We start from the raw sequence: 20,077 nt of genomic DNA, 5'->3' as shown, positions 1-20,077 counted from the left end.
ATTGTTTCAACTTCTCTTCCGCTCACACCTCCCCTATTTGCAGGTTTTTTTTTAGACCCTTGCTGTAAATGAGGGCTTGGGAGTGGATTCTAAGAGAGAAGGAGCAAGGTGTGCTGCAAGTTGGAATGATCAGGGAGGGTTGAAAAAGCAGTTCCTTATTTTCAGAAAATGAGGAGTGTGATGCACTGTAATTCCCAATATGAAAATGTTGACTGCTATTTGGGGTTCTTTCTACTTGATTAACTGCATAAAAGTGAACATGTACTGATAGAATACACTTCAGAGGGGAAGCCTATAGTGCTTGGATGTGTGAAGATGGCAAAGAAGATAATGGAGATGCTCAACTTGTGTCACAGCAGATGCAAAAGACCAAGTTGCCACCTTTTTGATTGGTAAGCAGTTGATTCTTACAATGGATTTGGCAAAAGGAAGTGGAGAGTTGTGCAGAGAATGTGAATATTTTTGAATAGAGTACACAAATTTTAGAGTTCTAACATTGTATGTTTCAATTAATTATGCAAGTGATCTACATAACTAACTACTAGTCATGCACATTTTGGTGCTGAATATACTTTAGTTTTTAGAAGTTCCTGAGTATTGAGAATTATAAATTGAAAGTTGTGGGAGAACAGGGAATTCTTGCAGTTCTGCAACATGGTTTAGTATGACCATGTGAGGAATTGACAATTTAGATTGACCCTATATTAGAACTGACTGTGTACACTGATTTGGAGCTGTTGGTGTTGGAAGTTAAAAGTCACGCAACACCAGGTTATAGTCCGATAGGTTTATTTAGAAGCACTAGCTTTTGGAGTGCTGCTCCTTCATTAAGTGGTCGTGGAGTATAAGATCGTAGCACACAGACTTTATAGCAGAAGTTTACAATATGATGTCTCTCATCTTTTAGAATGGACATGTTGGTTTCAGTTCTTTCATATGTAAATTCCAGAACTTTCTTCAAGTTACATTCAAGTTAAATTTTAACTATAGGTCCCATGTTGGTCCAGATAATGCATTGAAGGTGTGAAGTGCCATCTGTGAGGCTGTCTGTGCCCATGTTCAGACTGATCCTCATCAAAAAAAAGGGGATTTACAGAATGTTACATGGACTCATGCAGTTTTTGAGCAAAGTAAAATGTAATTCTGTAAATACAAATTCACCCCACAAACTTATGTGGGTGTGTGCGTATGGGGCCGGGTAGCGCGCGCGTGTGTGTGTGTGTGTGTGTTAAGGTGTCTAAGTCTGTGGGAGGGTGCGTGTGGGAGTGTATGTATGAGCATATGAGAGAGTCTGCATGAGTGTGCGTGTCTGTCGAAGTGTCTGTAGTGCAGTGGGGTCACTTGTATGTGACATGAACTCAAGTCCTGGTTGAGGCCATCCTCGTAGGTACAAAACTTAGCTATCAGCCTCTGCTTGGCCACTTTGTGTTGTTGCCTGTCCCAAAGTTCGGCTTGGAGGATAGTCACTTGAAGGTCTGATGCTGAATGTCCCGGACCGCTGAAGTGCCCTCCGAGGGAACACTCCTGTCTGTAGATTACTGTGCAGTGTCCATTCATCCATTGCCATAGCCTCTGCTTGGTCTCATCAATATACTATGCCTCAGGGCATCTTTGCCTGCAGTATCTCAGATAGACCATGTTGGCAGCCACATGAGTGCCCGCCATGTATGTGGTGGGAGGTGTCCCCATGTGTAGTAAGACCATAAGACATAGGAGTGGAAGTAAGGCCATTTGGCCCATCGAGTCCACTCCGCCATTCAGTCATGGCTAATGGGCATTTCAACTCCACTTACCCGCATTCTCCCAGTAGCCCTTAATTCCTCGAGACATCATGAATCTATCAATTTCTGCCTTGAAGACATTTAGCGTCCCGGTCTCCACTGCACTCTGCGGCAATGAATTCCACAGGCCCACCACTCTCTGGCTGAAGAAATGTCTCTGCATTTCTGTTCTGAATTGACCCCCTCTAATTTCAAGGCTGTGTCCACGGGTCCTAATTTCCTCGCCTAACGGAAACAATTTCCTAGCGTCCACCCTTTCCAAGCCATGTATTATCTTGTACGTCTCTAAGTCTCCCCTTAATCTTCTAAACTCCAATGAATACAATCCCAGGATCCTCAGCCATTCCTCATATGTTAGACCAACCATTCCAGGGATCATCCGTGTGAATCTCCGCTGGACACGTTCCAGTGCCAGTATGTCCTTCCTGAAGTGTGGGGACCAAAACTGGACACAGTACTCCAAATGGGGCCTAACCAGAGCTTTATAAAGTCTCAGTAGGACAATGGTGCTTTTATATTCCAACCCTCTTGAGATAAGTGACAACATTGCATTCGCTTTCTTAATCACGGACTCAACCTGCATGTTTACCTTTAGAGAATCCTCCACTAGCACTCCCAGATCCGTTTGTACTTTGGCTTTATGAATTTTCTCACTGTTTAGAAAGTAGTCTATGCTTTTATTCTTTTTTCCAAAGTGTAAGACCTCGCATTTGCTCACGTTGAATTCCATCAGCCATTTCCTGGACCACTGTCCCAAACTGTCTAGATCCTTCTGCAGCTTCCCCACTTCCTCAGTACTACCTGCCTGTCCACCTAACTTCGTATCATCTGCAAACTTCGCTAGAATGCTCCCAGTCCCTTCATCCAGATCATTAATATGTAATGCGAACAGCTGGGAGCCCCAACACTGAACCCTGCGGAACATCGCTTGTCACCAGCTGCCATTCCAAAAAAGAACCTTTTATCCCAACTCTCTGCCTTCTGTCAGACAGCCAATCCTCAATCCATCCCAGTAGCTTACCTCGAACACCATGGGCCCTCACCTTGCTCAGCAGCCTCCCGTGTGGCACCTTATCAAAGGCCTTTTGGAAGTCTAGATTGACCACATCCACTGGGTTTCCCTGGTCTATCCTACTTGTCACCTCTTCAAAGAATTCCAACAGATTTGTCAGACATGACCTCCCCTTATTAAATCCATGTTGACTTGTTCTAATCAGACTCTGCTCTTCCAAGAATTTAGAAACCTCATCCTTAATGATGGATTCTAGAATTTTACCAACATCCGAGGCTGGGCTAATTGGCCTATAATTTTCCATCTTTTGTCTTGATCCTTTCTTGAAAAAGGGGGTTACAACAGCGATCTTCCAATCATTCGGGACTTTCCCTGACTCCAGTGACTCTTGAAAGATCTCAACCAATGCCTCCGCTATTTCCTCAGCCACCTTTCTCAGAACTCTAGTATGTATCCCATCGGGGCCAGGAGATTTATCAATTTTAAGACCTTTTTAGCTTTTCTAGCGCTATCTCTTTTGTAATGGCAACCATACTCAACTCAACCCCCTGACTCCCTTTAATTGTTGTGATATTACTCATGTCTTCCACTGTGAAGACTGACGCAAAGTACTTGTTAAGTCTCTCCTGCTATTTCCTTATCTCCCATCACTAGGCTTCCTGCATCAGTTTGAAGTGGCCCAATGTCTACTTTTGCCTGTCGTTTGTTTCTTATGTATTGAAAGAAACGTTTACTATCATTTCTAATATTACTGGCTAGCCTACCTTCATATTTGCTCCTCTCCTTTCTTATTACTCTCTGTTATCCTCTGTTTGTTTTTGTAGCCTTCCCACTGCTCTTGGCCACTTTACAGGATCTCTCTTTTTCTTTAATACATTTCCTGACTACCTTTGTCAGCCATGGCTGTCTAATCCCTCCCTGGATAATCTTCCTTATTGGGGATGAACCTCTGTACAGTGTCCTCAATTATACTCACAAACTCCTGCCATTTTTGCTCTACTGTCTTCCCCGCTAGGCTCTGCTTCCAGTCTATTTTTGTCAGTTCCTCTCTCATGCCCTCATAATTACCTTTTATTTAACTGTAACACCATTACATCTGATTTTGCCTTCTCTCTTTCAATCTTCAGACTGAACTCTACCATATTATGATCACTGCTTCCTAAGGGTTCCTTTACTTTAAGATCTTTTATAGAGTCTGGTTCATTGCAAAGCACTAGGTCCAGAATAGCCTGCTCCCTTGTGGGCTCCGTGACAAGCTGTTCCAAAAAGCCATCCTGTGTAAGCATTCCATGAATTCCCTTTCTTTGGATCCACTGGCAACATTATTTACCCAGTCCACCTGCATATTGAAGTTTCCATGATCACTGTGACCTTGCCTTTCTGACATGCCTTCTCTATTTCCCAGTACATGTTGTGCCTCTGGTCCTGACCACTGTTAGAAGATTTGTACACAACTCCAATTATGGTTTTTTTGCCTTTGTGGTTCCTCAATTCCACCCACACAGACTCCACATCATCTGACGCTATGTCATTCAGTGCCATAGATTTAATTTTGTTCTTAACTAACAAGGCAACCCCACCCCCTCTGCTGACATCCTGTCTTTTCGATAAGTTGAAAATCCTTGGAGGTTTAACTGCCAGTCCTGACCCCCTTGTAACCAAGTCTCTATTGAAAGAGATTACTCAGTTATAAACAGTTTTGTGTTTATTGAGATCAATAAATCTTGGTTTACATAAATTCCTTGTATATGAAAGGGAGTGCTCTTAATCAAAGATAGGGAATTCCTGTAAATGCTTCTTTCTGCTGCTTTATGGGAGAAAACAATACCTTTTGATTTGAATTGTGGACTTAAAATCATGCCAAATAATCATAAGAGTTCATGTTCTGTGTAGATTTTAATTGGGTGCTGCTATAATTTGTGGCACTTTGTCTAATATGCAGTTCTAATGAATGAAGCTGATACCTTAATCTAAAGACAAAGGTAAATAAACTTTGACAGCAAAGTGTTTAAAAAAGCTCTGGTGGGGTGGGGAGGTGCAGGCGGGGCTGTAAAATAATTCTTAGGAGTTCAGCTATGACATTTGTTGTGTAACTGGCATTAGTTCGCCAGCTGTTTTCAGGTAAAAGTTTTATAGTGACTATTTGAGTGCAGCTGTTGTCCAAGTTTTCATTAAATTTCACAACATAAGACTTTAACTGCTGAATTTAGTAGAATGCAAATTAATTTTTGAATACCTCCGTCAAAGAAGAGAAAGCAATATAGGAAAATGCTTTGATTTGTGTTCTCCAATCCACCCCCAAGTTATTAATTATAGAGAATTAGTCATTTGTGTTACTAGAGCTAATTTCCTGCCCAAACATTGACCTTATGTTTTTGGTTGCAGTATGCATTTTAGATAAATCTTATGGATTAGTCTCTCCTAAATCTTGCCAGAACATCCATTGTGTAGTGGTGTTCCCAGAACAGCTGAGTTATTCTGCAATGCCTTCAAATGTCATACATCAGTAAACTATCATTTGAAAAGAAAATGACTAAAAAGATTACCTTGCTTGAAAATATCAATGCTGCTTTCAACTTTCAAAAGCCTAAAAACTGAAACATATGATTTGTTATTAATGTCATTTTTCTAGTTTTCCACTTCATTTTTGGCAATAGAGCCTGTCATTTTAATTGAACATTTCTCTTGGAGGAAGTTTTAGAGACTTTTGGTACAAGAACTAAATTACTTTAATGCTTCAGCCTTTTTTGCACTGATGGTCGGGTCTTCCACATTATAGAGCTGCCCCCTCCAGTGAGTTGTCCTCTGTTACTGGATGTGGCAGGACTGCAGAGCTTAGATCTGGTCTGTTAGTTATGGAGTCACTTAGCATACGCAGCAAGTGAAGGGCAGAGCTGTAGTCCTGTTTGTTAGCTTCTCCAGGTTGACCCCTCCGTTTTGGATATACCTGGTGCTGCTCCAAGCATGGCCCACTGCACATTCCATTAAAGCAAATTTGATTGTCATGGTGGAGTGGAGGTTTGGGTCTTGAAGTTGCAGATTGTGCTGGAGTACAATTCTGCTACTGTTCATGGCCAGCAGCATCTCCTGACGCCGAGTCTTCAGTTACTAGATTTGAATATGTGCCACATAGCATGATGCTGGTATTCTCAATGTGATGATGGGACTTAGTTTTCACAAGGACTGTGTGGTGATCACTCTTACCGATACTGTCATGGGCAGTTGCACCTGTAGCTAGCAGATTGGTGTGGATGAGGTCAAGTACATTTTTCCCTTCTTTGGATTCCTCATCATCTGCCACAGACTCACCTAGCAACTGTGTCCTTTAGGATCCAACCACCTCAATCAGTAATGCTGTTACTGAGCCACTCTTGGCGGTGCACAATGACATTCCCAACTTCAGTACATTTTTTTTTCCCATTCTTGCCACCCTCCGTGCTTCCTCTAAATGTTGCTGAAGATGATTACTCATTCATTAGCTGAGGGAGGACAATACATGGTAATCAGCAAAAGGTTTCCTTGCTCATGTTTAACCTGAAGCCATAAGGCTTCATGGGGTATGGAGTCAATGTTGTGGACTCATCTCTGACTGGATACCTGTACTCATTCATGGCATATGATGTTGCTAGCTGAGCTTGTGTTTATTGCCCATTCCAAATTGCATTTGAGGTAATGATAGTGAGCTGCCCCCTTCAACTATTGCAGTCCAAATGGTGTAACTACAGCCTCAGCATTGTCAGGGAGGGAATACCAGGAATTTGACCAAAGGAAAGTGTAGAAATAGTCATATAGTTCCAAGTTGGGAAAGTGATGAACTTAGGAATTTGCAGGTACAGATGTTCCCATATATCTGCTGCATTTGTCCTTTTAGGTGGGGAAAGAGCATGGTAGAGATCACATGCTTTGTCCTAGATGGCATTGAATACTATGAGTATTGTTAGAGTCACATTGATTCAGGCAAATGGAGAACTTTCCTTCACATTCCTGACTTGTGCCTTGTAATTGGTGAACAGACTTTGAGGAATCAGGAAATTAAATGTGCACCCTGCAGCAAGTAACTAATTATATACAGTGTATCTGCAGGAGTAAGTGTTTTAGATTCTTTTTCATCAACCTGTTCAGAGATGTTATTACATACCTCTGGAACAGGTGGGACTTGAGCACAGACCTTCTGGCTCTGAGGTATATAACCATTTGATATATCCTTCAAGATGAGTAGGGTAGTAAAGTCTTGGTTGTTTGTTTTGGAAGACTTTGAAATCCTTCCAGGATTAAGTGAGTTGTAATGGTGCTGTCTTGAAAGAATGGAATTTTCGCAAAAGCTGTCAACTATATTCAGTACCTCCCCAAAATGGTTGTACCTGCTGACATATCAAAGGAACGTATTACCATTTGTAATTCATTTTGAAATACTCTTCATTGGAACTGAATGTGCTTTCTAAATAATGGCTAGGCTACTGATAACTGATTACGGATAAGGTGCCGGTGTTGGACTGGATGGGCACAGTTAAGAATGACACAACACTACGTTATAGTCCAGCAGGTTTATTTGGAGGCACTAACTCTGAGTGCCACTCCTCTTTCAGGTGGTTCTTCAGTGGATAAATGGTATACAGCTTCAGTCAAGGCACAGATGTACTGTTAAAATAGTCATTGGTATAACTAAAAAGGGTTGATATGTACTTTTAAAAATTCTTTTATAGGACGTGTGTCACTGGCAAGGCCAATCTTTGTTACTCACTCCTAATCCTGGTAATTTTCTCAAAACGTATCAGGCAGGCACAGTAAAATCAAAGACTGGTTTTGAGAGTCAGGTCTGGCAATGAGAAAGAAAAGAAAATTCTATCTACCAAAATATAATTTAGCATTGCACCAAAGAAAATTGATGTACAAAATGCTGTTCAAATCCTTAGGCCATACTACATTCTTTAATGGCATTGAATGTTTTTTGAAGTATTGTGTCTGCAAAGATCGCAGCCAGGTTGAAAGGCCTGATGGAAGTGAAAGGCGAAGTACTTGGTGTTAGGTGTTTGTTTACTAATTGCTGAAAGTTAAGTTAAATCTATGTTGTCGTCAGTACTACTCAAATACAGTAAACTATATTGTGTTCAAGGGGAAGTACAGTCTTGTGTAACGACTACCTTGCTAAAATGTAACCAAGCCTGCCAGCCAAAGTAAAATGGTAGTGGGTCCCTGTTGATCCCTTGACATTCTGTTAATCGACCTGGCTATCTGTGACTGTATTGAAGTCTCATTTCATATGACCAGATAAATGCTGAGCTCAAAATTGAGAATAAACTGTCCTACCGTAATGTTAAAAAAGAAATAGGTATATCGCTTGTAACCTAACAACCTAAAGTATGTGCACAACAAATGTTTTAAAAATTCATCCAATGGCTGATTACGTTGAAGAAAACTGAAGCCGAAAATTGAGGTAGCAGGATATTATGGCTTCAGAGAGCAACATGGAATTATTCACTATGAAATTGTGGATCGGTGAACTGGACTCATTTATAGTGAGACTAAGTAAGCTTTTCTTAACTCCCTTGCCTGCAATTCCACACTCTTTTGTCTCGTTTTCCACTACCTTGTTTGCACTGTTACAAACAAGTATTCCCTTGTACAAATCTTCAGAATACTCAGAAATCTTCTGAGATTGGTAATTAGTTATAGAGCAATTTTGAGTATTTTCCTATTGCTTTTCCCTCCATGACTAATATTACCACAGTTTCCCTAGCATTTAACTTATCCATCAAAATACAGATGCTCGCCAAATTTTCACCATGAAGTGAATATTGTAGGCTTGCTTATATCAGCAGTACATTAATCTTGTAAAATTGACCATTGACCATTCCATCCTTCATATACATATGTCAGTGTTTAAAGTACAGCAAACTTATTAACTGACATCAATGGGACCAGGAGTATGTCTGTTGATCAGATATTCCTATTGATCAAGAAGTCCACATAATCAGTGTAAAAGTTTGCATGAAGTAAATTAAACGTATTGCAGGGATACACACATCATTGTGGTACTTTATTTATAGCATAACTCAAAGCAAAGTTATATTATTATTTAAATAAAACATATTGGCAGAAAGCCTTCTCACTTAAACCCTAACTGACGACTTGAAGATTGTGATAGTACAGTAAATTTCCAGTATTTCAGATGTATTTTTTAACCACTTTATTGAGAGTGCTACTTCATAAGGTGCCAGTTAAAACAAAGTTTGCTGTACTTTTATTGCTTTGTAGTTTGACTCCTTGTTCATCTTGTTGTATTCCTTGTCCTCTTTTTTTTTTGTGTGGGTTTTCAAACGACACTTGCATATATTAGTGATTTGAACTTTTGATTCCTGTTCATTCAAATTTGTCTTGTGTTAAGGTGATACATTTGCCTGCTGAGATACCAGAGAACCATACCCTGTTTTCTGATGTAAACAGCATGGAGTTTTTTTTCCCCCCTCCCCTGTTGAACTAAATGTGCATTCTGAGTGACCTTGTTTATCTTCCATATTAGTGAACCATGTTTTGGAAGTTCGATCTTCACACGTCGTCCCATATAGATACACTTCTAGAGAAGGAAGATGTGACTCTGACTGAACTAATGGACGAAGAAGATGTTTTGCAGGAATGTAAAGCTCAGAACCGCAAGCTCTTGGACTTTTTGGTCCGATCACAGAGTATGGAAGATCTAGTCACATACATCACTCAAGAGCCACCAGATGATATGGATGAGAAGATGAAATACAAGTAAGAAAATATTATTATTGAAAGTGGACACTTAGGAGATGGTTAGCTCAGTTGGCTGATGGCTGGTTAGCAATGCAGAGTGATGCCAACAGTATGCATTCACTTCTTCCATCCTAAGGCTACCATGAAGGACTCCTTCTCAACTTGACGTTCAGGTTAAACTACCACCAGCCATCTCTCCAATAAAAGAGTAGCTTAATGATTAGTAGGACTTTGGTGATTTTACAGTATATTGAGCTATAACTTGACCTTTGAAAAATGAGACTTGATTAATGGATTTTAATATGGAGCCTAGAAATGACTACTGTTATTTAATTCTTGTTAAAGATGGGTGAATGTTGGATGATTAACTATTTGTTTTAGAAAAGGAAATTCATGACACTAAAGCATTGCTAAAAAACATACTTTAGAAAACTAATGATGCCATGATGAATCTGATACATTTTAAGGGATGTACCTTAAGTCTTGACATCTGTCTTTATTAATCAATTTTCATACATTCATTCTTGTGATTTTTGCATAAATTTGACAAAAATCAATTTCAGGCATTCTTGAACTTTTTTCCACTGGGATTCCATTTCAGTGCTGAAAAATCAAGACATGTTATGAGAGTAGTAAGGGAGGGGTGGAACAGAAAATCAGGCATCCGGCCATTAGCTGGTAGCTAACATTGTAAAGGTACAAATATTTTGCTTGTCAGCTGATGTTAAAGTTATTAATGCATTAGAGTAGTGTTGACTGTTTTATTGTCGCAGGTATTTGAATAAAACTGAACACTGTAGAACTATCAGTAAATGACTACACTCCGGACCTTTTTAGCATGTGTGGTTGAAGTACCAGATAACGGTTGGGTTGAAGACATTGCTGAAAGCATATTCTCAGAGTCGGTGTTCTTTTGATACAATTTCATCATGTCTCTGTTTCATTCTGGATTAGTCATGTCTGTTTCCAGAAATTGATGTGCATGTGCAGATGGCCTTTTGATGACCATCTTTGTGTTCATGCTGATCACTGTTTATTTACCTGGAGTATCTATAGCACAAATTTTCATTAACAGTCTGCTTCATTTTTTTTATTAACTAAAATGTATTGCTGTACTGATTCTTTTCCAGATGAGTCTTGTTAAGTCAAAGAGCAATTTTGACTAGGATTCTGCAAAACTTCCATACTCTGCTTTAAATACTGTCGTTGTGTCCTATGTCTTCAGCTGAATGAATTGATAGGGCCACTGTTTAAATGTCTGATCCGAACATAGTCATCTCAGACAATGTAGCTGTTTACTCCTACTGCACAGATCTGTCAACTAGATTATGGATATTTTCCAATCAGCCTGTTCAGAGATATTACTGCCTCTGGAACAGATATGATTTAAACCCAGGTATCCTTGCTCAGAGGTAGGGAACTACTGCACAACAAGACCATTGCAATCCAAATTATGTATAAAGTCTTGAACGGGAACTTGAAGCCACAACCATCTGGTAGAAAGAGTTTATCATTGAGCTAAGCTCAAAGTGAAATTAATAGTTTCTAAATAACATAATTGTTGAGAACTTTGAACAACTTCTCCTTTAACTCCTCTCTCTCCTCTTCTGATCAAAGGTGCAGCATGGTTGTCTGCATGAGCGCCAGTAATGCCTCTCTCTTTGTGGAGTACGTGAGACATTCCTTGTTCCAGTCCTATTTTGGCCCCTCACCACAACTGTTTCTTCAACATATTGATAACATCATCTGTGCTACTTCCAATTCTCGTCAAGAAATGGAAACCTTTTTCACTTTCACTTCTAGAATTCTATTCTACCCTCACCCTCACCTGGTCTATCTCTGCCTTCTCACTTGCCTTCCTCGACATCTCTGTTTCCATTTCTGGGACTAGACTGGCCAGCGATATCCATTACAAACCCACCGACTCCAGAAGTTACCTAGACAATACACCCTCGTACCTTGCTTCCAGTACAAACTCCATCCCATTCTTCAAGTTTCTCTGTCTCAGTCACATCTTTTCTGATGATGTCACTTTCCATAGGGGACCTCAGAAATGTCCACTCGTTTCATCAACTAAGGATTCCCTGCTGCTCAGGTTGACTGACCATCTCCTACACTTCTGCCCTCACCTCTTCTCTTCCCTGCCACAACAACAATTTGGTCTCCCTGATCCTCAGCACAACACTAGCCTCTGCATCCAAAGGATTGTAAGCTGCCATTTCCATTGCCTCCAGTGGAATTCCATGATCAGGCACACGTTTCCCTCTCATCCTTTCTAAGCATTCCGCAGGACTGCACGGGTTCCCTGGACTACTCATCCATTCTCAGCTTCCCTACATATCCATGGCACCTTCCCATGCAAGCACAGAAAGTATGACACTTGGCTGTTTATCTCCTCCCTCCTAACTATCCAGTACACCAGGCACACTTTCCAGGTGAAGCAGTGATTTATCTGCACTTCATTCATTCTATAATACTGTATTCACTGTTCACTGTGGTCTCCTCTGCCCTGGGGAGACAAAATGCTGACTGGGTGACTGCTTGAAGATCACCTATATTCTACCCATAAAAATGACCCTGAGCTTTCATTGTTGTGGTTCTGCTCGCCGAGCTGGAAGTTTTTGCTGCAAACGTTTCGTTCCCTGGCTAGGGAACATCATCAGTGCTGTTGGAGCCTCGTGTGAAGCGCTGCTTTGATGTTTCTTCCGGTATTTATATTGGTTTGTTCTTGCCGCTTCCGGGTGTCAGTTTCAGCTGCAGTGATTTGTATGTGGGGTCCAGGTCGATGTGTCTGTTGATGGATGTTCTTGCCGTTTCCGGGTGTCAGTTTCAGCTGTAGTGGTTTGTATATGGTGTCCAGGTCAATGTGTCTGTTGATGGAGTTTGGGGATGAATGCCATGCTTCTAGGAATTCTCTGGCTGTTCTCTGTCTGGCTTGTCCTATGATAGTGGTGTTTTCCCAGTCAAATTCATGTTGCTGGTTGTCTGAGTGTATGGCTACTAGAGATAGAGGACTAGCCACTCTACCATACGTCAGGAGCGTCTCAGAACTGACAGCCAGACTACTGCGATCCTTAGGACTCATAACAGCACACAAGCCAACATCCACGCTCAGACAACAACTCACTAGAACAAAGGACCCAATACCCAGCATGAGCCAAACTAACGTAGTTTACAAAATACCATGCAAGGACTGCACAAAACACTATATAGGACAAACAGGAAGACAGCTAACAATCCGCATCCATGAACATCAGCTAGCCACAAAACGACATGACCAGCTATCTCTAGTAGCCATACACTCAGACAACCAGCAACATGAATTTGACTGGGAAAACACCACTATCATAGGACAAGCCAGACAGAACAGCCAGAGAATTCCTAGAAGCATGGCATTCATCCCCAAACTCCATCAACAGACACATTGACCTGGACACCATATACAAACCACTACAGCTGAAACTGACACCCGGAAGCGGCAAGAACAAACCAATATAAATACCAGAAGAAACATCAAAGCAGCGCTTCACACGAGGCTCCAACAGCACTGATGATGTTCCCTAGCCAGGGAACGAAACGTTTGCAGCAAAAACTTCCAGCTCGGCGAGCAGAACCACAACAACGGATACCCGAGCTACAAATCTTCAATCAGATTTTAAACCTGAGCTTTCAGTTTCCTGCCACTTCAATGCATCACTGTGTTTACTGGCCAGCATTTCTATCACAGCATGCTGTAGTGTTCCAGCCAATCTCAGCACAAGCTTAATGAACAGTATTTCATTTTTCACTTGAGGGCCCTGCAGTATCTCGGACTCAACAGCTAGATTATTAACGTTAACTTTAGAGCCTGATTCTGTCCGTCTTTTTTTTTTAAAACCCAATCATCGCACCCAGTCCTGTCCTGATATGGATTATTTATAGCACAGCCAACCCATTCTCCTCCACTCTCTCTCAGGCTTATTATGACATATTATAAGGGTCGCTTTCAACATTGCCTAGAGCCTTGGGTGGCATGGTGGCTCAGTAGTTAGCATTGCTGCCTTCAGCACCCGGGAGCAGGGTTTGTTTCCAGCCTCAGGTAGCTGTGTGCAGTTTGCACGTTCTTCTGTGTGGATTTCTTCTGGGTACTCTGGTTTTCTCTACCAGACCAAAGATTTGCACGTTAATAAGGATTTGCCATGTTAATGGATTAGCCATGGAAAATGCAGGGTTATAGAGATAAGGCAGAGGGGTGGAACCGGGTAGGATGCTCTTTGGAGGGTTGGTGTGGACTTGCTGGTGTCTTTCCGCACTATATAAGGGATCCATGATTCTCTCCCACACTCGGCCCTCACTACCATATACTCAGTTTCCTTTCTATCAATAATCACATGTCACAACTGTTGCAAAGGGAGGTTGGCCCCTGAGCAGATTGAAGTCATTTGGCAGCATGCCTCATCACAGAACTTTCCAAGCTCCAAGCCATCATTTGGCTAGTGAGAGAAGGATACTACCTGTGAGATCTTTCATGTACACCTGGGTACTCTGTATCCCAACAAGCTACCTGTTTTTTTCTGTGGTGTCAGTGTGTCTGTTTCCCTGGATGCACTTGGACGATTATCCACCCAATGAAAGAAGGTCATTGGTCTGCCCAAAACCTGTTGGTCTTCCAGAGCAAGGAGTTGACCTTGATCAAGTGTTGCAGACTGGCACATTCCAAGGTGCAGGACTACGTGCTGAGGGATGCATTAAAGCTTTGGGCAGTGAGGAAAGACAACTGTCTGAGGTCTTTCTGCTGAAGTTTAAATGGAGGTCCATTCAATTATCAGGCACTCCCTGTGCCACAATGTATGTAAATATAGTCTTGTCCAACCAACAAATGCCTTGAGTTTTTTTGCAGATAGAGTCAAACTCCAATGTTTGTTTTGTTTCGTCATATGCGACCATATGTAAATAAGTTAATTTTTATGACTAAAATATATGTTATAAATGAAAATCAGTAACTGCCTCTTTTGCCTGTCCTTTTCATCATCTATCTCTGTCCCTCTCTGTCTGTCCCTCTCTGTCTGTCCCTCTCTGTCTGTCCCTCTCTGTCTGTCTCTATCACCCTTTTGCTGCAACTCCACCTAACTGCTCATCTCTTCGCCCACTTTCTACATCTCCCCAACCACCCCTTCAGCATAAATACCATTGCTTCCTGCTATTAGTCCTGATGAAGTGTTACTTGACTTAAAACTTTAATTCACTCTTTTTTTTCCCCACCAATGTTGCCAGGTCTGTTGAGTTTTGCCAGCAATTTCTGTTTTTGTTTCAAATCTCCAGCACCTGCAGTTTTTGTTTTACATTATTGCTGAGACCCCTGTGTCAAACAACAGCTGAGTCTTTTTTTATGGCGAGACCAAAATGACATGTCTGGTGGCAGGCAGTGTGATGTTTTAAGGATAGAGTAAAATGGGCTGTTAAACTGATATGGTGTTATTAAACAACTGCAGGTTTTTGCAAAGGACTAACTGGAATGAAACTTAATTTGTCCTAGTTTAAAATTCTTTTTCTTCAAGGTACCCCAACATATCGTGCGAACTACTTACGTCAGATGTAGCACAACTGAATGACCGACTGGCAGAAGATGAACCTTTGTTGACACGACTTTACAGCTTTCTGCAAAATGAGCCACCACTTAATCCTTTGCTTGCCAGTTTCTTTAGTAAGGTGCTAAGCATTCTTATCAGCAGAAAACCTGACCAGGTAGGAACATGTGGATGTCGGTTTTATAATTTAATACCAAAGAAAACCATTTAATACAGGCTGCGTTAGTTTTGCTTTCGTTTAGAATCTCTACACAGTGTGGAGACTGAAGCTCCACTCCATATCCCAAATTACTGGTAGACTTCAGCATTGGTACTGCTGTCTGAGTTTTATCAATTAAAGTTTGTGCGAAGATTTGTAGCTCGGGTGCTTGTTGTAGTGGTTCTGTTCGCCGAGCTGGAAGTTTTGGTTGCAAACGTTTCGTCCCCTGGCTAGGAGACATCATCAGTGCTGTGGAGCCCGCGTTTCAGATTTATCATGAGAAAAGAGTATTCCATATATTTTTAAAAAGAATTCATAAGAAGTAGGCATTTGTGACGGTCGGCATTTAAAGTCAGTGTTATAGAGATGTACAGCACAGAAACAGATCCTTCGATCCAACTCGTCCAAGCCGACCAGATATCCCAACCCAATCTAGTCCCACCAGCCGGCACTTGGCCCATATCCCTCCAAACCCTTCCTTTTCATATACCCATCCAGATGCCTCTTAAATGTTGCAATTGAATCAGCCTCCTCCACTTCCTCTGGCAACTCATTCCATACACTTACCATCCTCTGAGTGAAAAAGTTGCCCCTTAGGTCTCTTTTATATCTTTCCCCTCTCATCCTAACCCTATGCCCTCTAGTTGTAGACTTCCCCTATCCCAGGGAAAAGAGTTTGTCTATTTATCCTATCCTTCATGTTTTATAAACCTCTGTAAGTACACCTCTCAGCCTCCAACGCTCCAGGGAAAGCAGCCCTTGCCTATTCAACGTCGCCCTATAGCGCAAATCTTTCAACCCTGGCCCCACCCTTGTAAATCTTTTCTGAACCATTTCAAGGTTCACAACATCCTTCCGATAGGAAGGAGACCGGAATTGCACGCAGTATTCCAACAGTGGCTGAACCAATGTCCTGTACAGTGGCAACATGACCTCCCAACTCCTGTACTCAATACTCTGACCAATAAAGGAAAGCATACCAAAAGCCGCCTTCACTATCCTATTCACTTTCAAGGAGCTATGAACCTGCACTCCAAGGTCTCTTTGTTCAGCAACACTCCTGAGGACCTTACCGGTAAGTGTATAAGTCCTGCTAAGATTTGTTTTCCCAAAATGCAGCACCTCTCATTTATCTAAACTAAACTCCATCTGCCAGTTCTCAGCCCACTGGCCCATCTGATCAAGATCCCGTTGTAATCTGACGTAACCTACTTTGCTGTCCACTTTAGGAGGACACCTCCAATTTTGGTGTCATCTGCAAACTTATGAACTATACCTGTTATGCTCATGTCCAAATAATTTACATAAATGACAAACAGTAGAGGACCCAGCACCGATCCTTGTGGCACTCCGCTGGTCACAGCCTCCAGTCTGAATAAAACCCTCCACGACTACCCTCTGTCTTCTACCGTTGAACCAGTTCTGGATCCAAATGGTTCTGTATTCCATGAGATCTAATCTTTCTCACCAGTCTCCCATGGAGAATCTTGTTGATCGCCTTACTGAAGCCCATATAGATCACATCTACTACTCTGTCCTCATCAATCCTCTTTGTTATTTCAAAAAACTCAGTCAAGTTTGTGAGACATGATTGCCCATGCATAAAGCCATGTTGACAATCCCTAATCAGTCCTTGCCTTTCCAAATACATGTACATCCTGTCTCTCAGGATTCCCTCCAACAACTTGCCCACTACCAACATCAGGCTGACTGAACTATAGTTCCCTGGCATTTCCTTACCAGCTTTCCTAAATAGTAATACCATATTAGTCAACCTCCAGTCTTCCGGCACCTAACCTGTGACTATCGATGATACAAATATCTCCGTAAGAGCCCCAACATTCACTTCCCTAGCTTCCCACAGAGTTCTCGGGTACACCTGATCAAGTACTGGGGATTTATCCGCCTTTGTGTTTCAAGACATCCAGCATTTCCTCCACTGTAATATGGACATTTTTGAAGATGTCACCATCTATTTCCCAATATTCTATATCTTCCATGTCCTTCTCCACAGTAAATTCTGATGCAAAATACTCGTTTAGTATCTTCCCCAGTAACAGACTCTCGACTTTGATCTCCAGCATCTGCAGACCTCACTTTCTCCATGTAAACTTTGACAGGCAACTGCACCTTCATGCTTTCCCTTTCATATGCCCTTGATCTCCAAATATTGTTTGCATATGACATCCTTAGGCATGAGATCAGCTTACGTATGATGCCTCGGGCTTTTGTGATGCAGTGGTAATGTCCCTGCCTCTGAACCAGGAGTTCTGATTACAAATCACTATTGCTTGAGATCTTTGAACAGGTTGATTTTTAAGAAAATCTACATATGCGTGCTAATGGCACTCAGTATCTATTCTGTGTGCTCAGTCTGATTGTTCAACATCCAATCCTGGTTGAAACTCCCAATTCCAGCCAAAATTTGAGAAAACTGCCTCACCAACTTCATTCTCCTCAGTTATTGTCTCAGGCTGATCTAGATTACAAAAATCATTTGCTCTTGCTTCCATAGCATTGCCTGCTTCAACACATCTTGTGCATGTTTTGAGTCTTGTTGGACTCAGTGATTCCGACGGCCTTCTCTTCTTTCACCTCTAGCTTTCGGCTTGCTTCACCCAAAACTTTGTTGCCTGTGTGTTATATTGCTTCAAGTTTATTACTTACCAATCCTGTCTTTGCTGAGCTATTTTCACTTCCTACCATTAACCCAACTGTGCTTGGTTTCTCCCGGCTACGTGTCCTTTCATTTAAAATAGTCATCTCCCTATGGTATAATGTTTGAATGGATTTTCCCTTACCTGTGGGATTCGCTCCACCACATCCTCATTACCCCTCACCAAGAATGCCCTCTTTCTCTGGCCAGCTGTGCAAATTCCTTCCTGCATCATGTTACCGGGGGTTCCCAATTTATGAATGTCCGACTAATGGACTTTCATTTTGATGAATGTGATTCCATACAGAGGTGTAATTTTAAAGATCTGACATACAAGCATTTCTTATGTTAACAGGCACGTTGTGTTCCACCTTGCGTGTAAAATGACTTTTGAACAAACTCCGGAACAGAGCTCATTTGTAATTGAGGGACTGCTTGCACTGCCTGATATATTTTTAGCTATCAAGATGGGACATAGTTTTTAATTAAATAAGGGTGTAGAGCGATGTGGAGCCAAGATAGGTAAATCAAGATGTGATATATATCATCCATAATTAAAAGTTTGAGAGAGTGAGTGATTTGCTCTTGTTCTTAAATTCTGGATTTGTGTTTTTAAACTCTTTGGATCTTCCTTTCGCCATCCCTCTTGAATAATCTCCTCCTTAGGATTGGTGTCCGTTTTCTGATTACACTTCTGTGAGACACCCTTTGTATAATTTTCTGCCATTTCAATGTATTACAAAAATGCAAATTACTATTTGAAATCTGAAGCACAGGGCATCTTTTGAAACTGTTTTGAAAAGCTGTTTCTCAAAGTTTATTTTAATACCCTACCGGAAACACAAACTGAAACATTTATAAACCAAAATGTTTTTGAATGTTTAGGATCATGGAAATTGACATTTTACTGACTGCCTCAAAATGGATGCTTTGGTTTTGCCCATGGGTGGCAGGGGAAGTGGCGAATTCCACAATTTCTGTTTGCACATATTATAACTGACTGTGGCGCATATTGTTTAAAGTGTTTTTTTTCTTTGCAGATTATCACATTTTTACGAAAGAGGGATGCATTTGTAAGCTTACTGTTGAAACACATAGGAACCTCTGCGCTCATGGACTTACTGCTCAGGCTATTGACATGTGTTGAGCCACCACAACTGAGACAGGATGTTTTAAATGTAAGTCGATGACCATTTGGTGTTTGTTGTATTAAACAATTAACACAGATCTATTCTTACTTAAAGAACTGGTATTTCTAAAGTGTTTACTTGGTAGGCAAGTACTTTAAGCACTTTGCCCTAATTCAATATTCCTGTAATGTGCAAAGCCACAATCAAAGAAAAGCTTGAAAGAGAGTCCTTCAAAGTTGGCTTGACAGAGTGATTTTTCATTGCAGGTTGATGAGGATAGGAGAAATAATGTGTACATGCAGGAACAAAAAATAGTTGAAAGTCAATTCAATAACTATGGCATGGTGAATAACAGCAATAGCTGCAGATGTGTTTTAAAGTGCGATTAACTTGAATATCTTGTTTATTGGTTATGAAGTTAAATGATAGTTGAAGGTAAAGGTAGTTTCTAATTCAGCATTAACTTAAGCTCTATATATTTAATTATATTTTGCTTTTACTTTTTAAAATTTTTGCAGTGGCTGAATGAGGAAAAGATTATTCAGCAACTAATAGAAATGGTACACCCGTCCAATGATGAAGATGTAAGTAGATGCAGAAGTATGTTATTTCTGCTTAATTCTATATTTAAAAAATCTTCAATGGATAGCTGTGTACTGAAGTATAGCCTTACAGCATACCTTATTCTCTCAGTCGCCAGAACGTACCAAATAAGTAGCAATAATTACTGCCTTGGCTCTATCTTGAGTACAGTGTGTGAAATAACAAAATTCTGGCGAGCTGCAAACTGAAATTGTTCAAAAGTGGGTACCTTTGTGTTATCTGTTTGAAAAACAGGTATGCTTTCTTATATTGGTCAGAATATTGAGTACAGGACATTGGTTAGGCCACTGTTGGAATATTGCTTGCAGTTCTGGTTTCCTTCCTATTGGAAAGGTGTTGTGAAACTTGAAAGGCTTCAGAAAAGATTTACAAGGATGTTGCCAGGATTGGAAGA

At 41.0% G+C, this 20,077-nt stretch overlaps 1 protein-coding gene across 6 annotated transcripts in view; it reads left to right on the top strand.

Annotated features, from left to right (window-relative positions):
* Nucleotides 1-20,077, top strand: part of LOC132824423 (serine/threonine-protein phosphatase 6 regulatory subunit 3-like) — a 143,411-nt gene that overhangs the window by 21,949 nt on the left and 101,385 nt on the right. For all 6 annotated transcript variants that reach the window (XM_060838892.1, XM_060838891.1, XM_060838890.1 and 3 more), the window contains exons 2-5: nt 9,314-9,546; nt 15,066-15,252; nt 18,991-19,128; nt 19,599-19,664. In XM_060838892.1, the coding sequence (XP_060694875.1) occupies nt 9,320-9,546; nt 15,066-15,252; nt 18,991-19,128; nt 19,599-19,664 (618 nt within the window). In that variant the 5' untranslated portion in view covers nt 9,314-9,319. The remainder of the gene's footprint in view (nt 1-9,313; nt 9,547-15,065; nt 15,253-18,990; nt 19,129-19,598; nt 19,665-20,077) is intronic.

Source organism: Hemiscyllium ocellatum, chromosome 18 (genome assembly GCF_020745735.1).
Source record: "Hemiscyllium ocellatum isolate sHemOce1 chromosome 18, sHemOce1.pat.X.cur, whole genome shotgun sequence".
Classification (NCBI taxonomy): domain Eukaryota; kingdom Metazoa; phylum Chordata; class Chondrichthyes; order Orectolobiformes; family Hemiscylliidae; genus Hemiscyllium; species Hemiscyllium ocellatum.
The sequence above is the reverse complement of the archived record's forward strand: the minus strand, read 5'-3'. Positions and strand labels throughout refer to the sequence as shown.